This window comes from Hetaerina americana, unplaced genomic scaffold (assembly GCF_022747635.1).
Source record: "Hetaerina americana unplaced genomic scaffold, ioHetAmer1.1.p SCAF_2, whole genome shotgun sequence".
Classification (NCBI taxonomy): Eukaryota; Metazoa; Arthropoda; class Insecta; order Odonata; family Calopterygidae; genus Hetaerina; species Hetaerina americana.
Window position 1 is genome coordinate 60291860 of NW_027286763.1, and position 24809 is coordinate 60316668.

Genomic DNA, 24809 nt, shown 5'->3' on the forward strand with positions numbered 1-24809 from the left:
AAAAAATACATTTTAAATGGCAAAGAAACCAAATATTATGTTAATTAACTCTTGGTATGTACTAGCTAATTAACTAACCATTTCATTACGGTTAAATTTGTAAACAGCATTTTAAATTTATTTTTGTAAATTATTGCATCTTTTAAATATTTTGAATAACAAAATTCTGCTCAAATTCCTCTCCTTCCTCGTGGCTTAACATCTTTTTTATATCTGTCATTTATTAAAAACTTCATTCACAGTCAGGGTTCTTTCATTAAATGGTCTCAGAGACACAGAGAGAAACCCGCACCGTTTGTTTCGTCTAAAAATCCAAATTATACAATGAAACAATCAAAATTGCATTTATAATTACACATGCTGGAAGTTTAAGGGTAAAGAGCAAATTAGTAAAGGAGTAGATGCCAAAGGTAAAACATTTCAAACTTCTCTTTCTCTTCGTTAATCAAATTAATTACCTTTTACGTTTAATTACAATACATCTAACATGGGTAAACGTTCTAACATTCATTTCAATTGGTGAAACCTCTTGTATTTTGCTATACATGCGAAATCGTTGAACTCTTTAAACATTATGAAAATTTCAGTGTTTCTGTTATCTCGCCAAAATGCATAATTTGGTTTCCAGCATAACTAAAAATAAGTCTGCTGATTATAATATCAAAAGCCCCGTGTTTTTTTCATTTATCGAGATAACTCTATACTTCTTTTAGCTCACTGTTTTATTAATTATCTTGCACTTAAACTGGTATGACTGAATGTAATAGTTCACTGGTGAAGAAGGGTCATCAGAGAAAAGGAAACAATTCTGCCTTCAATGATTTTATGGTTTAAAAACTTAGCACAGGTAATGTAACTTAAATCGCATAGGTATGTTGAAGTATAACTGTATTTATTTTTATAAATTACCTGCCATGGGTAATTATTATATAATATGCAATCAATATTCTTACGTACCATGTAAAAGAAATAAAAGTAAATTTAATAGCATTCCACCCATACATTTTTGACTTGATTTATGAGGCTCCTAATGTAGTGTTATCCATAAAAATGAATGCATTTGGTATTTGGCATAGAAATGAACAATTTTTCATCTCTTCCTCAAACTATCAGAGCTTATGTTAAGAAGTAGTGCCTTGACGCTGTTATTTCTACCAAAGTTTCACGCAAACAAAGCTTTTCTTTCTATTATATTTTAAAATGGCCTTTTTAGGTATAATTCCTGAACATAAAACCGTCTTTGAAAAATGCAACTCTAAACTCGATAGCCCTATTCCTTCGTTAGCTTTAAAAGAGTTCCATACTAAAAAGAAACACTCGTACTTTTCCACAGATTTAAAATCTGTGGAAAAGTACGAGCCTTTCTTTTTAGTATGGATATTAAATACTTCCACGAAGTGAAGCCTGAAACAATAGAATATATTAAAAGAGTTCATTAGGATTATAACTTAATAACTAAGGTATCAACTTGACAAAACTCCTCTGAGAGTTGTATGCGAATAATTTAATATCAAGTAGTTAATTAATGGTTCTTGAAATTTTATGAAAATTTGGAAAATAAATACCAAAGTCTTTAAACAAATAATTTTAGCGAAAATATGTTTCGGGGTGAAAATTGATATTATTCATAGATTGGGAGATTCCAAACTAATGTATATTTCTTCGATCGTCGAATTTCAGCATCGTTAAAGCAGCATCAGCATCTGGTACCCTAATTTTCTTTTGTCTTGGCTGCTAGTTATCCAAGAAAATAATTTTACTCTTTTCCGCTTTTAGCTTCCACAAGGAGGAGGGAATTGAGGACAGGGACGTTGGGTAAAGATTTTTAGAAAACTCTCGTTAAAACTTTGATATGGAACGTAGTTATGCACGTCACGGAGATAGGGCCACTGAAGAAGCAGGATGGACGTAGATTGGAGGGTTTTGAAATTTGGGTTTGGAGAAGAATGGAGAGGGTGAAATGGACAGAGAAGAAAACAAATGAGGAAGTACTCGGTATGGTGGGAGAGGAGAAGGGATGTTGGGAAAAATCAAAAGGAGACAAGACAAATGGATGAAAAGCATATTGATTGACGGTGGGTTGTTGATGACTGTGATAGAGGGGAGAATGTTAGGAAAACAAGGAAAGTGCAGGAATAGAATAGGTATGTTGAACGTAATGAAAGGGGGAAGGTGGTATAAGGATGTATGTAATAGTATGATGTATGTAATAGTATGATGTATATATGTATATAGCATGTATAGAATGTAATAGTATGATGATGTTTATGTTGGGTTGCATATGGTTATGAGAAACAAGATATTTATTTGGTAGTTACGTCCATCCAAAACCGGTAGATTAACAAATAAAAATAAAGTATGACGAATAAAATAATTAACTTCGTTTGGATTCCACATTCCCTCTGGTGGGAATTCAAATTAGTAAGATAGTCATTTTTGGATTTTGTAATTCTTTTATTCTTAATGCCACTAATGGTTCCCTTTTATATATTTTTAGACGTAAGTTTATATCTTTGTGGTGTCACTGGTATGCTCAAATGAATAATAAAATATTCGTTTTTCTCTTTGTTTTGTTAGTGAATGATGCGTACATACTCCTCTTTCTCCCAGTGCTCATAATAGCATGGATTTGCAGTGTAATCACTAGAAAAAACATTCCTCGTCCAATCCGGCGGATTCCCTATAATTCGCTATTCCCTCGGCATTCCGAACTATTTGGTAGCATTATTTCCCCATTCTACTTCCAATTAGAATGAATATTATTAATTCTGATATTCATGCATCAACCCTTCGAGGCCTGCAGATAAAAGCTTTTTTTCTTCTATTCCTTTATTTTTGTATCAAAATAGGGCACTCGATTAGGTGTCTTCAGGTAAATTTTACATACTTACGTAGAGCATAATGCGTTGATCTCGGTAAAAAATCACACATCATTCCCCCATTAAGAGTAAATTTGTGCCGTGGTCAGCGGAAGAAAGGTAAATAACTGCGGGAATTTCTTATGGGAGGAAACGTGCCAAACGGCATTCTCGTAGTCGCTCGTGGTAAATGAGCATATCATCTAATGTTACCACCAGCCTGTCAGTAGGGAAACCGTCACGAACTCTCAGAGGATGAATGGGTATGTACAAATAAATGTCTTTGTCAACCCCAGACGTTGACACCGTTCCCTTCCTTCTAAATTTCTTCTATTTTTCAAATCGTCCACTTTTTGAAACAGACCTATCAACCCAACAATTAAAAGTCGAAACGTAACTTGCCATGATGTTTCGAAGTACGAAGGAACGCGTGAAGAAGTACTCTTATGGATATTTTCACCTGTTAACAAAGACCATCCAGGAGGGGGGAAAAAACATTTTTCACCAAGAGAGGCTTCCTCTTCCTCGAGCGAGGTCGCAAGTGTTGACTCAAGAGCCTAATGGCGAGACAAGAGCCCGGAATAGTGTCGCAGTGACACCGTGAGAGGTCTCCACCTACGCTTGACAAGCAAGTTAGGGCACCTCTGAATTATCCCCACCAAGAAAGTCTGGCATCGCCGCTATTGCTTGCGAGCATACTCATCCCCCCTCCCCCTGCCCTCTCTGTACCCCCTCTCACTCCCCCCCAGCCTTTCTCCCCCCCGCCCCTCATCCTCCTCCGCCGACCTCTCATACCCTCCCCTCCTTCCCCATGAGTACCACCCCTTTCCACCACTACCTCCCTCCCGCCCCTACTGTCCTTCCGATGGCTTCGGGGCTTGACTTCTCGATGCACCATTCGTACTTCCTCCTTTTATTCATCGCTCGGCCGCCCGTCGTCTTCCCCATCCCACTCACTCTACTCCCCCCTGCAGTAGTCTTCGCGCTCCATGTGGAATAGCCACGAATCGGAAAGAGGTTTTATTTCGCGCGTCGCATTTTTGTTGGCTCCACCGATTAAGACTTCTCTTGGCGGGAACGCTCGCGGTGATCTCTTAGTCCTCTCATTTCTTATGGCTGATGACTTTGATACCATTCAAATTTCATTATTAAGCACGAATCAGCAGTTGGTCGTGGTCGTCTTCGTTTAGCATGATATGATGTCATACGATACTTTTCTGCTTTGAAAAGTGTTTTTTTACTCTGCATTTTCCGACTCATAATATTGTAGTAGGTCTAAGGACAAATACCCGGACCGCGTAGTAAGGAGGGGTGCTTTGACACAAGATCTATCGAGGCAAAATGTAGTTATCATCGGGAAGGGTGATTTGAATGGCTGTAGTGAACCATTATCCGGATTGAAACAGTGATGATAATGTTTCTTTCGCGGTTCAAGTGAAAATAATTACGTCTCCGTGGCAGTGCGTCGAAGACTTAGTTCACTTTGCGCTCACTACTCTTATTCTCTCGGTGAGCACTTGAGCTCCTTTTCGCACTGTTCGCCTGGCGGAGATGAGGCAGCCACACTCCCCTCGAGCGGCCTCCTTGCCCTCATCCCCCTCTAGCCCCCCTTTCCAACCACCTCTCTCCCACGTCTCTTACCAACGTTCTCGGGACTTGAGGTCAGCTTGTTAAACACGGGAGAACCAAAATGTCTCCGTCTCGTGATTACTCATGTATCACAATATCCATATCTGCGTCACCGCAAGTGTAATTCTCTCTCAGATAACTCATCTCCGTATCCCACACCACATTCCGTCCCGAGCGCGAAGGGAGCAATCAGGAAGATACGATAACAGGCTGCTGCGAGAGACTGCAAGTTTTTGGTATCTGGGCGAGGGGCGAAAATGAGATTCCAACGAAATTCAAAGTGCGGTTGATTAGTAGTCAGGTGCTAATTCCCGTGCCGCGGGCGCAGATAATTGCGGTTGACTGCTCTGGAAGATGAATATGCGGACAAATCTATTCCCTCAAGCACTCAAGATAAGTAAGAAAATTGTGCATCACGTGGCCATTCAACAATTCGGCTGAATTTTTCCTATAATTAAACATGCTTTGATAAGGACTTAATGTGGAGATAATGTAAGCGTCGAAACTACAAATATGTATCTCTAAATGAGTGAATTAGAAAAGAAATGGGCTCAAAGAAAGCTGTAACAATAGAAATAGAAAAATGTACATTGATGATGGTAAAGCCATGTGAGAAGAGTGGAATAAAAGCGTCGGCCAGGGAAGATTAAGGGATGAGAGCCGCAAAAGAGGAGACTAACAGGGAGACTGCGGGAAGAATGGGCGAATTATGACAGAAAAGATATGAGAAAAAATAACTGAAAGAATTATAGTGAGACAAAGCAGAGCAGCTTGGGCAAGATGACCCGAGAGACATCCAATAAGGCTGAAACAAACTCGCGTAGAGTGTCAAAACATTACGTATTGTCACGCTAGCACTAACGACCATCTAGTTCTTGGGACTATAGTCCCCAAGAAGTCTTTCAAGCTTCCAATTTTTGCTTGTCAACCTCCTTCATCGATGATATCGAGCGTTCGCTAATTGCGTGGGGAGGCAACAGGTACAAACAGGATGGTTGGTGCATATCATTTAACAGTGTGTATGAATAGGACATTGCCTGTTGACGAACGAATTTCGACTGTGAAATCTTTCTGTGGCAAAATTCACATGGGACAGGGGCCCTCATTGCCGACGAGAGAGCGGTGAGCAAGAGGAGTGCGCCCCGCTCCAAAGTGCAGATGCTCCCTCCTCCCGTCGGCCCCCTCTCACGAATTGGCACCGGCAAATGCGGCCATATTGTTGACGATGATGTCAGCAGCGCAGTGCGTAGGTGTCGCCCACCCCCCCTCCACCCTCCTACCCGTCCTAGCCCCCAAGGCCCCCTTCACCCTGCCTCCGTCCCTAGGTGCCTCCGAGCTAAGTTCTTTACCCCGACACCTCCTCCGCCAACTGCTTATCTCAGCACTCGTTCCTTTGCCAACCCCACCGCCTCCCACGGACCTTATCCTGCCCCCTCTCCACCCTCGGTACTCTCCCCGTCACCCCCCTCTCTCGGACCTCCCTCCACCACCCACTCCGCGTCCGCATCTTCCGCATTCCTCCTCCCAGCACATCGGCTTCAAAAGCGATTGCTCCAACAACACTCCTACTCAATCCTCTCCTTGCCTGCCGCCATCTTTTTTTCCATTCCTCTCTCTCTCTCTCTCTCTCTCTCTCCTTCGCCGCCTCCTCCTCGCCTGCGGTCCCTCTCATTCTCTCTGCCTCATCTCCGACGCATTGCCGCTCCAACCTAGCCTCGTTTTATCTCCTCCCGCCCCACCCCCACCGATCCCCGCCTCTTCTCTCCCTCCACCCTCCGCTTTCTTGGCTTTCCGCACCAATTTACCCCGTCTCTAATTTGAGTTGTAAGTTCCACTAAGCCCGCCCCTTTGCTCCTTGTTCATCCGTGGAGGTACTGCTTCTTTAACTGCTCTCCTCGCTGTAGTCCTCCACCCCTCCAGGAATGAGGACTATTTTTACAGTGCCTCCTTCACAGCTTTCTTTAACCACCGCAGTGTATTGCTTTGCCGTCTTTATTGCGAAGTGTTTTCGGTGTTTTCAGTGTCCTCATCCTTGTTCCGACGTTGACTCGGCCGCGGTCTTCGTTCGCGTATGCCCTTCCTTTTTAATCGCTTTCTCTCCTCCCCCCTCTCTCCTTCTCTCCCTGGTGTACCGATCTGGCTCGCAGATGCTCTTCGGTACACCAGTGGCTATTTTGTGTGGAACGGAAAAACGCAGGTGTTGGTCCAGAGAGGGTGGTGTGTTTCGAATGAGTACACTCCCTCAGACGATAGAAGTGATGTAAAATATTACTTTTTAAGTTTTATTTTTATCTGCTGGTGGAAATAAAACATACCTGCTCTATCCACACGTATGGAGATGTATTTGAGCTCTGAAAATGTACTAGCATACTCGTGAAGGCATCATGACAATGTGTGTCAAAAAAAAGTCCAAAATATTTAAAATCATTTTATCTGGTCGAAATCAAATTGAAAATACTTGTTGCTTCGTTTTCTTTCCCAAGAATAGTGGAAATAAAATATCCCCTCTTTATGAAACGGTTTCGTCTAATGTGAGAAGTTTCCAAATTTAAGATGTCTCCTTTGATTGAAAAGATATTATCGACATTAGAAAGTTTGATTGCAGGATGAGCGAGTATTTTGAGAGATCTTCTACTTACCCATTCATTGCAGAGTCAAGTCCATGTGATTAATATATGGCTGTCCCTCCAAAAAGGAAACAAGAACGAAACCGGAAATATTTATTAAGAGGGCGATATAAAAAGATTTTCTCATGTGATTAACGGTTTAAATATTTTATCTTAGCCCGCAAAATTATTCTACTTCCTCTGTGGTAGAAATGTTCACCGTCAGTAGGTGTTGATGGAAGGAATACATTTTAATACATATGCTTACTCCAAGTAATGACGAGAAAAACACTCCAGACATTAATTTTAAATATTCATATTAACTCTTAACTCTGTTAAGTGTTTGTGATGAAAAGCTAGAGAATTCGAATTTTTTCTCTTGACTGGTTGGGAAAATAACGGTAAAATCCCTAAATATCCAATTGGTCTCTCACCTCAATGATATATTCTCTTATGAGTGCCACTAAAATCTACTTATCGCTGGAAAATTTCCACTTCTTTGGGGTCTGCTACTCTCTGATTGTAGCTTGGAACCCTTCCCAAAATATGGTAGAGAGGGTTTATTAGCAGTTTAATTATCTAACTTAATTTTTAAAATTATATTGAAATCATTCGTGAAATAAATGAGTAGCTCCACTCTGGGCATTCCTATTCTTAAAGTTAAATTTGGCTTGGAGGTCTTGTCTTCATGAGTTTGTGTTAGATCCCTTAGCTCGTCGTTTCGCGTGTGAAGCATTATTAGCAATACCTCGCTTGCGCTCTCTTATCGTGAGGAGCAGTCTTATCTTTTTCGTGTACTATTAGCAGAATATTTTTTTTGCGAACAAGAAGTGCACAGAGGATTATCGACTAAGTTCCATCAACTCTTCATATCCTAAGCTAAGAAGTGTTCAACCGATCTAGTTTCAAAGACATTGAAGAAATTATTATGGTGCCACACTATTTATGTACGTCACACCACAAAGTTAAGATAAGTGAGATAGACTCCAGGACAGATAGATTCAAATGATCGGCCTTTCCCCGCACATTCAGGACTCATGATAGTAAGAATTCAAAATCATTATAGAAATAGAAAATGAATTCGCTTTACAAGTCAGGACAAGGTTAAATGCTACGTATACATAAGGTATAGTCATAGGTACATGTGCATGTTAGTTGATAGTACATGTATATGCATGCGTGTCAGTTAAAAAGGTTTTTGCATGAATATATACGCCTCTGTGTGTGTGGATTAGCATGACTTTGCTGGTTTTGAAAATGGTTTTATTCTCTTTTACGGGTAGTGACCTGACACTCCCCGCAACACGCCCTTGCGGCAGCTAGAGGGGTAGCTAGGGGTATTATGTGGATGTAGTATCAAAAAAATATGTAAGCTTAGTTTTTAGGCTTGATTAGTATGAGAAAGTAATTTATCAAAGCTAACTTTCATCGAAAATAAATCTAAAGAGTAGAAAACATTCTTCTTTCATAAACATGAATTTTTATTATGTTGTGGTCACGTTGCCACTCATCTTGTTTTAGTATTAGCCTAATGAATATGATTTGAACCGTATGTGCAGTTCTTCATCCTTAAATTGTCGATAGAGTACAGTAGAGCGATGCATTTCGTTTCCCTGTGTGTGTACCTATATATACAGATGTGTATATCCAGGGTGTGTATCTGTATACCTGTGTATATATGGCCGAATGCGAATCAGTAAGGAAAGCTACGAAAGCCTCGAAAAGATTGTTTTCTTCGTTATTTCACGTTCCATAGCACTCAATTTTCATTAGCGTCAGTGTACGGCTTGCTGGCTAGAGTGGGACTCTATTGTCAAAAAGTTACTTCCCTAGTATCATTACGTGGTGAATAAGGCCGCAGGGCAATTCTTACCTCGGCAAAGTTTTTGTTGCACGTCTCTCACACTAAAAAATCCATGGACTCTATACCGTATTGCCTAGTATCGAACTCCCCGAGATAATCCCTCCCTTCTTTCGTCAATAGACAGTTGTTCGGATCCGTCCGTCCATCTGCCAGCCTCGCACTGCCCCCTCCTTAAAAAGTCCCTTTACCAGTTACCCGCTAAATGCGCTCGCCTCTCAAACCGCCTTTCACTCTTCCCTACATCAAGATTCCCTCCCTCCCCCGTCACTCCTGCGTTCAATCGTTCACCCCCGTCCTCAAGTAATATGGTAGAGTCCTGGAACTGCAGTGGTCCGAAAATTCCTTCGAGGAATGGCTACAAATCACTCCGGCCTCCAACATAAAAACCTGCGGAGCAAATCCCCCCTTCCTCCCAACCGCATAGGTGGCGGCATTCAGCTATGCAGCCGAGGGAATGTTTCTCTCCCTCTTAGTGCAGGAGCACGAGTTGGTTGTTCTTCAACTTTTACAGCTCTTCCCAGCTTGAAGATTCTTTCCGGGGAGTCATTCGTCACGGGGTGTTTCCTCCTCAAAAAGTTTGCTGTCTTGGATTTACCCTCAGGTTAGCGTGGATGATTTATGCTCGGTGCGCGCTAATTGGAGATATCTTCGAGTAGTATCCAGATGCTCTCGTGGAGAATGCCTCGAATGTAATTTCACGTAATAAAATCACTGGTCATAAAATTCCGGGGCATTCGAGCCGCGGAGGTTAGGACCGCAAGGCTATATCGAAAACTGAACTTAGCTCGAACTTTCTCTCGGCGGACGTAAAATTAAACTTTTTAGTCATTTACAAATGGCTGTTTAGTAATAAATAAGGAGTGAATGAAAAAGCGTTTAGAATTACAGCCACCTAAGTTACGTAGAAGCGTAGAGAAGCTATTCTTATATTACATTGCATAAAATATGAGTTGTAATTACAAACGTAATGATCATCCATTATTTCCTTATTCAATAAATCTAAATACAGCCATCAGTCAATTCTTTTATGCAACTCTTATGAGTTCGGAGTGAAGAAGAGTAGTTCATGGCCACGATTCAGCTGGGGATGGGTAGCAATTGATTTCATTCAATCCTTCGATTATATGGCATTAGCCATGTGAAATTGATACATAAAGGAATACATTAGTTTTGAAGCTAAACTGGCTATTTATTTGATGCAAATGAAAGTAACTATTCATAATAGCAAAAAATAGTGGAATTTATATAACGGCATGTCATGGAGCCAAAACCATTTAACGGCTTCTTTTTCCCACAACAGAATTTTCAGTATTTCAAGACATTTTCAGGAATAGCAAAATGCTGATATAGGCAAAAGGCGTTAAATGATTTTTATTCCATGATATACTCTAGTCTAAATTTGCAGTAAATAGAAAATTTAACTATTTAGTATTTTGCGCTCTCTCTCTATATACATATATATATATATATATATAGTACATTACACAGTAACAAAAAATATGAAACACAAAAAAAGATATCACTCACACGTTATTTTTTGATAATTTCGACAGAATTCTACTCCGTCTTCATCGGAAGATAGATTATTACTTCTCTATCTTCCGATGAAGACGGAGTAGAATTCCGTCGAAATTATCAAGAAATAACGTGTGAGTGATATCTTTTTTTGTGTTTCTACATTGTTTGTTACTGTGTAATGTACTATTCGGTAATTCCGTGTTACGGTACGAAATCATATATATATATATATATATATATATATATATATATATATATATATATATATATATATATATATATATATACACACACACACACACACACATATTTATCATGGATGCATGCATAAATCTGAAGTGTCATCTAGCTAAATCAGAAAAACATCGACGTCTGACGGCGATGACTTGCATTTATTTACGTGTATCATGCGTGAGTGCACTTCACTTGCTTTCTGTCGTCACAACACTTTAATTTGGCGACTAGTCTGAGCGGATTGTAATAACGAGCAGCTATGAAGCACGTTTGCTCTTGTCGTCAGAGTGCCAGCATCCCACTGGCATGTTCTTGATGAGGACTCTTACATCGTTTTGCCAGTCAATACTCAAGAAACATTATTTGGCAGTTTATTATAACTATCCTTTTGCACGTTTCAGGACAAAAATTATATCTACTTCTAATTTCGTGTTTGTTGCGCTAATATGGACATAAAAGAAGTAGTTCCCCTGCAAACTTGGATCCTATGGCTTCCTTTGATATTGGGCAAATAATTCTCTCCATGAGATAATATTACGTGCTGCATACATGCGATGATGTTTGCAGGACATATGTTAGTATTCTACGTGGATACCTTTGAATGTGAAACATATTTCAACGATAAAATATAGTGTTTATTTTTAGTTTATTTGAAGTGACCATTTCCTTAAAGGATCTAAGATTGATTGTGTGACTTACCAGGAACATTTAATTGTTCTTCTCTTAGACTATCATCTTTTCATACAAAAATGATTGCCACACAAAGATTTCGATGGCTTTAGATTGCGAATTTCTTGGCCAAACTTCAAACGAAATAACAAAAGTAGCTGATGGGATGTTGTTGGGTGTTTTCGAGAGATATGGTTTCCATGAACCGTAGGCTTGTGCAGTGACTCGTACGATAGATGCTGCGGTGCTTCTAAGATAGATGCTTCCAAGATTGGCCGTGTGTGGAGGATTGTGCGGCTTAACTTTTCCCTCGCACTACTTCGAGCGTTTATGCACCTGGAGAGACAGTCATTTTAACGCATGAGGGATATCGAAATGAGTCGCATAAAGCTCCAAATCCAGCGTAGGATATGCCTACGGTTACGTCTGAGTAAAATGAAATGTATAAATATAGTGAAGTAAATGTTCCCGCTAATAAACATTTCCGTATCTATTTTTCGCGTGTGCATGATGAGTATTATTTTATTGGTAGATCACAGGTTAAGGGTAGATTTTTTTTGTATTTGATGGGCTACAAACTGCTGTAATCCTAATTACTTTCTAATTTAACAATTGTTTCCCAAAACATCATAGTGGATATTACACCAACTCATTCTTTTTGCTCTACATACTTTCTAGCTCCCTTCATTCTATCCAAAATTCCTCTTCTTTTCTTCTCTTGATCTCGCTTTCCCAGCATTCTCCACCCTATAGCACCGCCTATAGCATCAAATTGGCTCTCATTATTTCCAGCAGGTTGACATTCTGTCCTTCATTCGAGTGATGAGAACGCTTATCATTTAACTTTTATATGCACCAATTGTCGCAAAAATACGCTAATGTTATGTTTGATTTAAAAATCTGCCATGATATCAGTCAATATAATGCTCAAATATGGCAACTTTCGCCGCAACTTCTTACGCAATTCTGTTGGGCATAATGAAAATACAACGAGGACTTATTCATGATATTTTCATTTTGAATTAAGAATTAAAATTATACTTATATAAAGTCGATTATAATTTAATAAGGCAACAGCTTTGTTTCGGTGAGCCTTTGGCATTATTATTATTTGCTTGATTCCCTCCATTGTCATGTTTACTGAATGAGTGGGTTTTAAAAGCTAATTTATTTTAATTTTCAAACAGCTATCTCGTATTTTTATGATATTTTTACTCTCTCCGTCGAGCTTAAGTGAATTTAATAAAAAGTAAGAAGCCTATAACTGCACAATAATAGCTATCCGTTTATCCATGATCATTTACAAATGAAATTTTGGAAGTGAAATTTTATCTAGAGAAAAATACAGAAAATCAACTGGGAAGATTGCAAGAACATTGAATGAGTGTTTTATTTTATGAAAGAAGGCAGGAAGTCGCTAGAAAAATTCGTATTTTGTAGGAAAAGTAGATGGAAAGAACAATTATGGGTAGTGGAATAATAAAAACTGCAATAAATAGAATACTGATGTAACTACGGGTATTAGGCAACATGAAGAGATGGAGGAAGTATGAAGAACTAAAATGTAAATCATGCACGGAAAGCGAAGAGTTTGTCGTAAAGAAGTGGTTTGAGAGGCAATAACGTTGTGAATTTTTTATTCGTGAATCGTCCAAACCTAATGCTGTGTGTGTATATATATATCTTATATCGATATAATTGTTTCATTTTTCAAAATATATAAAATAAATGATCACAAGTGATATAAATCAATAGTATTTAGCAAATTTTGATATCAAGTTTAAATATCATTACAATATCATAAATATGTGCATATTAGTACCAATGTAATGTATAGAGCCTATTATGATATTATTTACTCTCTTTTTCGTTATTCACGCCTATTTTAAACATACGTATTCGTAGAGATGAGTAGTATTACTAATATAGCATATCTCATACGACCACAACATAGGATTTTAATCCTAGATAATGTAATTCGACCTTAAAAGGAGCCACAAGGTAAAATTTCCTAGTCGCCTATATTAGTACTCTACCAATCAATCGATGTATTCGTTAGAATTGCCGGAATTCGTTGGGAAAAAGTTGCCATGGGAAAGGAATCATATATCTGTTTCGCATTTAGGACTGTGATAAAATTTTTCTCATTTTTGACTTATCTCCTATTAATAATATGAATTCGACGTGAGCAACTATTTTTAATGGTTTGGGAAGATGTATCATCGTCATTGCTCAGACGCGGAAACAGAGATATTCTCTGCCCCCGTTATCGATCCTTCACCTCGCGGAGTATCGATACAACTTGTGAAACGACAGCTCACGCTGGAAGGAAGGATAGCAGCGCCTACCTGTACTCTCGTAAAAATATTTCAAATTTTTGGCATTTCAATCGTAAACGAAGCTGTTACGAAAAGATAAATTAAGGCAATTTGGTGCATTCAAGCATATCAGAAAGACACCACCCTTGTTGTAAAAAAGGTTTCTAACAACCACCTAGTACCTATTCAATAAACTCTCTTCTTAGAATATTCAAGTATTACGTGATTGTTAATGTGAATTTTTGAGACTTGAGAATTCACATTGTTTTGCTCAAACTAATCATGTAAAATTAAAAGCATAATCGTCTTGGGGTAACTTCCATGTGGAGACTAAGTAGGAAATTAAAAATGAATTATTTTCAGATAGTAGTGTTAGTTCAACCATTTCAAATATGTATAGATACGCTATTGCATGGAATTCTATCTTTTTTTTAAATATTAACTCCAATGAATATGATTATCATTCCTTGAAATTGTAAAATTTTAAGAGAGTAACAAAAAGATACTTTTACTCTGCAAATTAAAAATAAGTTCCATAAATTAACGCCTGAGATATATTTAAAAAATTAATACTTCCAGTTAACAACGTCAACGTACAGCATATAAGATATGACACATTTCATTTCATGATGCAGAAATGAAATTGGGAAAATTCTGAAGCATTGGCATTCGTTTACAGTTTATGGATATCAGTTGTAAATTACGCTGTGAAAATATTAGGCTTTGTGGCAATCATCCAGTGGCGGAATGTGACGGAAAGCAGTCCGATTCTATGATGGCGAGGGTTCCATTCTTTGAGAGTTTTTAATACCGGCTCTCGGCGATAGCACTCGGGCGAATCGACGATGCATGCACAGGCCACCCAAGGCCCTAAAACCCCGCACCGGACCCACGTGGATAGAACCAGTCCTTGGCCAATCCCCTTCCCCGGACCCTCATTCCTCCCTGCAACCGATTCTATTCGGAACGTCCGGTGCTCTTTCGTCGGCGGGGAAGGAGCGGCCAGGGATAAGAAAAAGTCGCAAGCCGGCCGGCACCAACGCGTGCAGCAAGGGGATGGATGGATGCATGCACCCCTACTTGTGACACCCCGAGCCCCACGACGCCGGTCTTTCCTCCGTTCATCAACCTCCCCCCCTTCCACTCAGTGCAAGGGCATGCGGCCCTTTCCCCTCCGCACTCGGGTCGGTATTTCCTACGAAGCCCCATTTACCAATAGGGGAACGCACCCCTTTTTGAGGCCGCCCTTCTATCCCACTCCACGTGGCCTAACCGCCCTATTTCTATGGTTGGACTAGCGTTGACTTAGACCATCCCTCTTCTGAACCTTCCACCCGTAGGTATCTCTTTTTCCCCCTCTCCCTCCACACTTTCGAAACTCTTCCACAGCGAAGGCCTTCCTTCTAGGCTAGAGACGTCCTCCCTCAGATTGGAAGACCACGCGACCCCCTTCCCCCCTCACACTTCCCCGTCCTCCCTCCGAGCTCGCCCGTCCTCGCCCTCCCTGGATAAAAAAGCCGTTTGCCCACCCTTTCTCCTCTTCTTCCCTCTCCACGTTTCCCTCTTTCCTCCTCTCCCATCCTCCTCCTCTCCCACGGGGCTCTTTCTTCGTCCGTTCCTCGCTTCCCAAGGATTCCGATTGGAGGGCCCGCAGGGGATTGCCCGTCCAATGGTATGGGCGAGCCTTGCGTGTGATATAGTGTCAAGAGGGAAAGACACTTATTTTTGCCCACCCGCGGACGAAAGTGTTTGCGTGGAAAAGAGAAGTGAGCCACTAAGCTAGGTGCCAAACCAAACCGGAGAGAGAAAGGGAGAGAGAGAGCGGGGGAATGCCCACTCGATACACATCAAGTTTTGTCGCACGAAGGATCGGCTTTGGGGTGGTTCCTTGGGGGAGGGATGAGGAGAGGTTGGTGGAAAGGTGGAGAGGACGAGGACAGTTGAGTGTGTTGTTGCCATGGATCGTTCGAACCTTACCGGATTCTCTCTGCCGTTGATCACCAGTGCTCACAAGACCGAAGAGCCCTTTGGGTGAGCTGTGAATCCATAATCGTTAATCCGAAACGTGTTCGGCTACCCGTCCCCTCCCCCACTCGGCACCAAGAGGAAAGCGTAGTTTTGATCTGGAGTCGATTTCGGAAGGACCATGTCGGGATCGCCGAAGACGTTGGAGGGTGGCATGTTTTGAGAACTCAATTTCCGGCTTTAATTTGTGGAATCAATTCATTTCATGGTTTTAAGAGAGCATGCGAAAGGAAGTGCTTTCCCAGTACTTGTGTTTAATCAGAACAACGCTTTTAAACTAAGAGGCTATCTACGGGGTTAGCAAATAACAAGGTTTATCATGAACAGCGTGTTTAAATAGGTAATTGACTAGGCACGTGGGTAGAGGAGTTAAAAGAAGTGTTCGTAAACGTTGTAACGGCATAGTGATTGCAATGGCGTTGTTTTTATTATTAAAGCATGCAGTGGAAATTCATTCAAAATAATTTTTTTTAATTTATGTAAAGTAGCATACATACCCACCACTCCCACCCACCCACATACACACGCACATGTGCATGCGTGTGTGTATATATGTTCATACGTGTGCGTGTGTGGTTCCTTTTGGTTTGTCTTCACGTTTTAAAAATTAATTTACCCTGTTTAACAACCAAAGAAATATTTATCCAGTGCATCTTAACCAGTAAAATTTTGAAATCATTACTTCTTACAATCCACTTAACTCAGTTTGTCATTCATATGATGAGGGGATTACTAACTGTATCTCTTTCTTTTGAACAACGCTTGTTAAGTTTAAGCTTGAGTAAATATCTTTGCAATGATGGTTATCTTTTATTTCAGCTAACCAAGTCATTAAAAAGTAGTGAACATTTAAGTGCCTTTTTATAATTGATCATTGAGGTGACTAAGACTGACTTATCTGAATTATAATTACCTAGAAATGTATTCACTATTGGATGATTTCCAGTACGTGTGCATGCAGATATCAGTTAAACCACAGTCACTCTGTATTAATGAGTCTGAATTTTATTTGGAAACATTATCATGCCCTAAATTATACATTGATCCCACCTTACACCGAAGAGATATCTTGTTGAATGTTGAATCACTAATCATTGCTATTTTAATTCAAGTTTATCCTTCGTAATTTTGCGCGTTGCGCATATAATAATGTATTTATATCAATGGATTTAAGATTAACTAATAACTTACGAGAGTAATACCATGTTCACCTGTAACGCACACTCAACTTGGCACATGAAAACATTAAGCTATGTACAAATATATTAGTAATTGTAGCTTATGGTAAGTTTTTACAAATATCCCTATTATTTTACAAATTTGAAATATCGTAGGAATGAGCACTTCCATCGAAAGGAATTTTTTAACTCCGTATATTTTCAAATGGTATCTATTGTCACCTCGGATATCCTGAAAAGCCAATGTTATCAATTTATGTATTTTTAAAACCAAATTAAAATTAAATAATGATTTAAATTTCAGATTTGGTTCATAAGGTATTTCAAATTATATTAGTAATATAGGTATTTACGTCGTATAAGAATATATAGATAAATGTATGGGTGTGTTTTAGGTCTTACTTGTATATGTAACAGTGTTGATTCAACCCTTGCCATCGAAATTTTAATATCTTTCCCACCCCTGAATTCTACATTTTTCACTGGAAGAGTGACAGTAAAGGAAAAATACATCTTTAAGCCTCTGGAGTACTTTAAAAAGTGTACAAACTGAATTTGCAATTGTAGACAATTGCGCGATTGTGTCTATTAATTCCGTAGCTACCTGAATAATTATCAACTTTCCTCTTAATTTCTTCATCCCCGTATATATTACTTATTATGGCAAAATTTCATTAAGACATGAATTCCATTCTTAAAATATTTCCTTTATCTGGTGGTTTTGGACGATTTAGTTTATTATTTTGTCATGAAAAAGTGAGGATTACTGTAGAGAGCCTTAACCACTTTATATTATACTGTCTAACAGTGCAGTACTAAATACTACTATACTTATGTATTATACTGATATTTACTTATATACTTCTGTACTGTATCTAATCATCTCAAACGAGTGCGACATTAGATTTCTAAAAGTAAACAGAGTTCTTAATTTCTCACATTCTTGTCGCTTTCTTGTGCCTTTTTTCAACTTATTTAAACTTATCACTATAATATCTTCTTTTTGACTTCGAGTCTTTGCGTGTCTAATAGCACTCCTACAGTAAGATGGCTCCCTTCTTTACCAGGCGTCCGCACTTAATGATTATGCTAATTCCTCGTCCTTCGTCCTCCACAGTTCACCAGGAGGTACGGCCGCTGTTGGGTGATGCCCCGTGAGTCGCCGTTGGATGGACTCCCAAGGCACGGTGAGTTAGCCGCCCGCCCTCTCCGCCCCCCATCGTCCCGCCCTCAGCACTTGTGCGCCCTCCCTCCCTGCCTCTCTTCACCCCTTTGGAAGCATCTCAAAATGACGGCTTCCGTCCGACCACGCCAGGATTGCGAAAACATTTCGAAGATGAAGGCCACTCCGGGCGTAAAATAAATCCTGGAAGACCGGATGCAGGGGAAAAACGGGGGTTATGGGAGTTGGAATTGTGGTGGAACATTGATTGATTTAGTTCGCGCGGCACCAAAATTTATTTAGCCGAGCCGTGCACCAGTAAACTATGTCCCGAGGAACGCCGGTCCAGTCAGCGGAACCAATACCTTCCTTCGGTATTTATCGCATGCCACGGACACTTTCAGCCATGAAAACATGAATACCCGCTATCCTCGGTGCATCGTGAGGCATTTAATTAAATGTGTGATGTCACACAAGTCATTGAATAAACCATCGTCATGAGCTGTTAATGGCAGAGAAGGACACACTTTTTGGATTGTAGTCGGAATTTATTTTTCTCTATGCTCTGGGCTATTGATTAATTGCACTTTTGGGCAATTTAGTTTTAATTTTGAAGGAAACTGATGTAGAAACTAAATTTTTACTAACGGGGGAGAAGGTTAAGGATTTTCTAATAAATTCACAGAAAAGTACACCTATAAATATGTGCAGCGCATGAAGCAAAAGGTCATATGTAACAGGCATCCAATCAAAAACTTACTTGGTTGACTCGTTAGTTTAGCTCAGTTTAGTGTAGTTAATTTAACTCATTGTCACCGAAATGAAGGTCGTCACGATGATAACGAAGGGATTTTAGATTATTAATATTGGTGCTCCCATTTTGAAACCATTGTCTAGGAAGGCGTGGCCCATTCTCCTTCCGCTTTTGAATCCCACTTTTCCCCATTTCCTCCTTCCTTCTCCTGAGAGACTCCTCATCTTTTTGCATTAATTTTTCCAACTACGATTAGTATGGACGGCTGTTAAGGAGGCGATTATCATGGGCATCACAGGTAATGTGAGGTATCTTTCAAGCCATTGCTATTCGAGGAAGACATGGAGTCATCATAGTGCCCGGAAATGACATGGGATTCATTGGAAGTATTTATAATGATTGGGATTTGGGCCATTCACGTAAACAGATTAAAACACGATCATGGGAACGAAATATTTGTTGATCATATAAGACTTTCATTTAATTTCCTCAGTTATATCAAATTTACGTATGCCTTCGCTTTGTTTCTTTGTTTTTAATTTAATGGCACAAATAGGCGGTAAGACCGACGGCTTGGTGTTTATCCCGTGAGACAGCCTACATTTTTAACATCTTATTGGAAAAAAAATCATAGCAAAATGAAAACTCTGACCCACAATCATTATTAAAATTTTCCACATACTGTAGGCTTTACTATTCCAGGCTTCATTTAATGGCAGTTTTGAATATTCATCACAAGAAAATAGTCTCACTGTTCAGCAAAACGTAAGAGCACGGCAATTTTAAACATTTTATAGCATTATCGGGTAATTATTCTATTTTATAAAGCGATCGTTTATTTCTGATTTCTTTCTTCGGTAAAAATCTAGAATGAAACCCAGCACCATGCGATATGCACAAAGTATGCACTTGGCTTAGAATCCTTTTTTTGAACTTTATAAAGCCTTTATCGGAGTATATCCTAAAAATGGAATGAATTTCGACACCATTTAATTAAATATTTAGAAATGACTGCTGAAGTTCACTTCTGTGACCGTGGATATTTGCAATTCCTGAATTGTCTTCACTTGCTTCCCATAGTTTTTCAGGGTGTGACTACTCGTTGAGGCATGTCATGGTATCTGGTTAGTAAATACAAAGGCGTTGATCATTCCGGGAAGTTTCGCAACGAAATCATAAAAATGAACAAACAGAGACGGCTGGGTGATTCACTCTCCCGTATGCCAGCACCCGCCGTGTGACTAGGATGAAAAGAATGGCAAGCCTCTGAGAAACACTTGGCAACGTTTTTCTTCCATGTTTGCATCACTGCCTTGCGCCGACACACGTACATGTCAAGTTCTTGACTCAAGTAGGAAAACAATATGAGCCATCCGTATGCCTCCTCCGATTTTGTTCTCAACTTCGCCTCGTCCAACACCCTTTATCAAGTCTATTTTAATTTGCAAGTGCTAGTTATATATAGACTTTCCTCATGACATGCTAAACCCTGCTGCTTCATTTATTTGAAAATGTTTTGAAAAATTTCCTATGCCTTTGAAAGGCCACTCAATTAAGTTTTCTAAAGAAATCTTAATGGGAACCATTTCTTTCAATTTGGTCCAAATTAATAACATTTCATATCTGAAAATGAAGTTTCTATCCGAAATATTCTGCATGCAATAATGTAGAAAATCCACCAGAATCATAAGTTTTATTTAAAGTAAAGTAATCTCTCTGTAATTTCAAAGAAAGTATTCATAGTTAGAATTTTTCCTCAATCTAAATTACTCCTTAACTGTTTTGCAATTCAAATCAAAAGAAAATTAGTTCGAGGTTCCAACTGAGAATACACACGTAGTATGTTCAAGTATAGGTTTCTCGGCATTGCTTGCTCTAGGAACGTAGAAACTCTATTAAGATTGAACGACATTGTATTGGGAATGGTCTTCACTCAATAATTCATAGACTGGCTATATTGAATAATATTTCCTGAAGCCGTGAAAGTTCCCCTTTATGGCTTAAGGAAATGTTATATAATATAATCAGTCTATAAGGACGCCGTATAAAGCTCTGTCAAGCCTTTCCAATAATTCTTATTTGACTTAGAGTGTCATTCTGACATAGGCGAATCAAATTTTGATTGTAGAAATTACAAGTTTCCTATTCGCGCTGTTCGGTGGAAAGGTTTTTTGAATTTCAAACATTTAAAATTTTTCCTTTGCAATAAACTTAAAATACTTAATTGACCTTTTACATAGAAAAATTGTAATCGTAAACACTAACAAATCTCAATATTTTATAATTCGATTTCCATTCTTTTGAATTTTCAATTAATTTGGCTTTATCTGCAATGAGATATGCCGGAAACAGCATTGTCTTAACGCTCGCTCTCAAATGATCGTCGTGTCTGTTACATTCTTTGAATTAAATGCTCTTCCTTAAGGAATAGATTTTTAGAATGATTAAGTTTGAAGAATTTTTCTGTTCTGTGTTTTCATTACCAATAAGACATGCATCTTATATACGTCAGATTGTTGTGCATTCCATTCTAAAAAATGAAATAATATTCATTCATCGCAGAGTTGTACTATAATAAATCCTTCCCCGAGAAGTAATCAAGAAAGTTAGAGTTCATGACTAGCATTATTTCAAAGGTCATATTGTTAGGTAAGAGAATGGACAGCACTCCACCCCTGCAGTATATGTAGCCATTTACTCGTACTTTGCTTTATTTTCTCGCCAATGCTGTTTAGAGTGGTACCTTCATCATATAATCGATTAGTCCCATCATGCTTGGGAACAAATCAAATAATATGGGCTCCACGGATCGAAATCCACGCCGTTCACAGATGAGTGACATTTCAGGTTCAGTAACATTTCGTCTCAGTTCAATCCATTGATTACAGTACGACTAAAAATTATAGTTAGAACTTTTTTCATCAAGAGTGCGTATCACTTTTTTTTCGAAAGTGCAGCGATGATTGATCAGCACTGCGACTCTTCCACGTGCGCAAAATTTCGCGACATTTTATTTTAGAGCATTGCGGAATGTGATTCTTTTTTCTCTAGCCTCTTGGGGGATTTTCTTCATACTTCTCTTTTTCGAATCGAGATGCTCCTAACCCGTCTCATGAACGTTTATTCTGGATGTTTCATCGTATCGCGCCAGACTCTTAGAGGAGGTCCTTACATTTCTTGCTTACTTGTTTTATTCATTTTGTATTTTTGGGGAATATTCCAGTGGCATCCATAGAAGGTAGTAGTAGCTCTGTGATTTATTCCCCGTTACACTATGATCTCTATAAGTATTCACATTATAGAAAGCTCTCGGTAATGCGAGGAGTCAGCAACTTTAATGATAATAACATTGCTCTATAATAAAAGCATATATATATATATATATATATATATATATATATATAAATATATAAAATAAAGTGAAAACGTTTCATTGATTCTCGAGAGAATATAAAAGCATTCACTTCATTGGCATTTGGATAGACTGAGATAAAATTAGCATTTGTGTTAGTTTGTTCGAACAACTACGAATATTATATTTTTTATGAATTTATTGATGTAGTAATAGTCTGAATATATTATAATGTATACCGTTACAGCATAGTATAAACTGCCAAATTTTCTGCAAAAATTGTACCTAACTTTTTTGATACCTAGCAAAAGCTAATTTACCTTTTTAAATTTTGCTTCAATGCATTATTGCAACTTTCATTCATTTGTCCAGTTTATTGTCCTGTTCGATACCTAGGTTTCAACACCCGGTCCTCTTTGATCTTTGCCGTTTCATGCCACACCTTGACTTTTAAAGTAGATCAATAAATTATTTGGAAAATGATGCTAAGCATGCAGTTGCATTTTGCACATCATTCTTCGCTAGCACCTGAGTGACAGCAATGTCTCTCATTGGAAAATAGTTTTTCCCGGAATGTGACCATTGTGAACAAAGTCACATTCGACAAAGAAGCTCACGAAGGGACTTGGCTAAAAACCGTACGCGTCACTTCGAATCGGTTGTAATGTTCCGAGGTCTAGAGGGTGGGGGTTGTCTGGACTGCCGCTCTCTGTGCGGGGGATCGTCTACCGCCTCCTCGTAGGGGTATTCCACAGAAGTGGAGTGGAGTAATAGCGGTGGGGGAGGATGGTCATTGAAGGACCCTACGTAATGAGCGCTCAAATTCAGACAACGCGACCATTTTTTCAACGTCTCGCAAATAATTGAGCATGCCAAGCTAAAAGTGTGAAACCGAAGCCCCACTCCAGACAAAAATCTTACTCTTTTTATAGGGACGTGTAATCTTCTCGAGCACACGTGGAAGGTTCTATTTTTTGCGACGTATAACCGCTTCGGAGAAAGCAGCCGTCGAGTCCTGTGATCCCTCATCTGGCGATATTTAATGCTATTTTCACCGTGTTCACCTCCAGTAATAATTATTTGGTTAATTTAATGAATTGCAATGACAAGCTTTGTGTTATTATTTCTTTAATTGGCGAAATGTAAAATTATATCAAGATTTATCGCAAAAAATCGGCAAAAATCACGAATGTAAGCTATTGCATTACGTTTTTGAGAAACTGGCATTCAAGAATCGTATACCACTAGTGCCCGATATTTTTTATGGAGTTAACTTTTTCTTCACTCTCCTGTTCCTAAAAAATACATGTTCCTCGGGGACTTAATTATTTTATGAAATTTACACGAAATCAAGGTTTCGCGTTTGACTGTCACAGTGAATGGCATTAACACTGTAAAATTCCTGTATTTGAGATGAGTAATTTTTCTATTCCTTATCTAAATTTATCGATTATGGCCATTTGTATCCACACCACCATTAGTCGGTCCTCCTAACGCTGATTAAACGAAGCTTTTAATTCTCCTTTCCAAACTACTGCTCTCTAAACTTGTTAAAGCTTCTTCTCTTGGATATGAGGAATATACGTACACGTTCATTTCTTCTCAATGCCTCATTTGCAACATTAAATTATTAAGATAAATCCATACTGAAAATTTCCACGCGTATCTTTTAATATTGTGCACGGATTTTTCCTTCTTACTCCCTGAAAGTTTGCCCTTCCTTTTCAAACTGAACATTCATCGTAATGTATCTTCTCCCATACTTATTTCACCTAAATAGTTTATTTTCCAAGTTCATTATTAATCTTTTTGCACTTTCTTTTACCTGATTGTGCGATTAAATTCTTCCATACCTTTCTTTCTTGTATTTTTTCTTGTTGTCTTGTTTTTTTAGTTATTCAATCGATGATACCCTTGTTCTTTTCCCATTATCCTATAGTTTGGCTTACAACTTTCTGTGTGTCATTTTTTATGTGTTCTCATTTATCTTTTACTGTTCCCGTCTCCCTGTCCTCAAGCATAAGGATCTACTATCTGGTGCCCGCTGGTACTCCTTCCTTTTCTTCCCGGTTCATGCTTCTGCATTGCATTTAGTCACTGTCTTCTCTGTTCTATCCTCTCGACTCTGACGTTATAATTCATTAGTAATTATTGTGATTTGAATCCGCGTCGCTCCCAGGAAACTGAGCGAAGTAATCACGCTGTGCCAAAATTAGTGCCAAACCATAATACGATATTTTATATACCATACATTTTCAGACACCTTTCCGATTCACCAGGTATTTTCCACGTAAACCTACGCCTATTGTGGTGTTTAAATCTGGTGCTCGATATGATTAAAACCTGTCTTCTGAAAAGCTCTATTTCTCTCATTCTTTGCGGTAATTTCTTGTTCCTTAACCGTAGTCCTCTGCTTTACTATCATCTCCTTTGACTACCGTCGCGTTCCAATCCCCTATCACTACCTCAGATTTCCCTACCTGCGATGATGTCCTATAACCGATCGTATATCCTGTCGACTTCTTTCTCCCTTTCGGCTTGCTTTCTCACTAGCTGGCATGTAGACTTGAACATAATCAAGCTCATTAATTCAGCTAATTCTTCTACAAATAAGAGACAATATGCCGCTTACTCTATATTTA

The 24809-nt window shown here is 39.0% G+C and overlaps 1 protein-coding gene across 8 annotated transcripts in view; it reads left to right on the forward strand.

Moving 5' to 3' along the window:
- The window catches only part of LOC139687525 (uncharacterized), a 585660-nt gene that overhangs the window by 436923 nt on the left and 123928 nt on the right, over positions 1–24809 (forward strand). For all 8 annotated transcript variants that reach the window (XR_011700643.1, XR_011700642.1, XR_011700644.1 and 5 more), the window contains one exon: positions 18017–18086. Coding sequence is in view for 5 of the 8 variants with exons in the window: in XM_071584720.1 (XP_071440821.1) it covers positions 18069–18086 (18 nt within the window). In the remaining 3 variants the exon portion in view is untranslated. The remainder of the gene's footprint in view (positions 1–18016; positions 18087–24809) is intronic.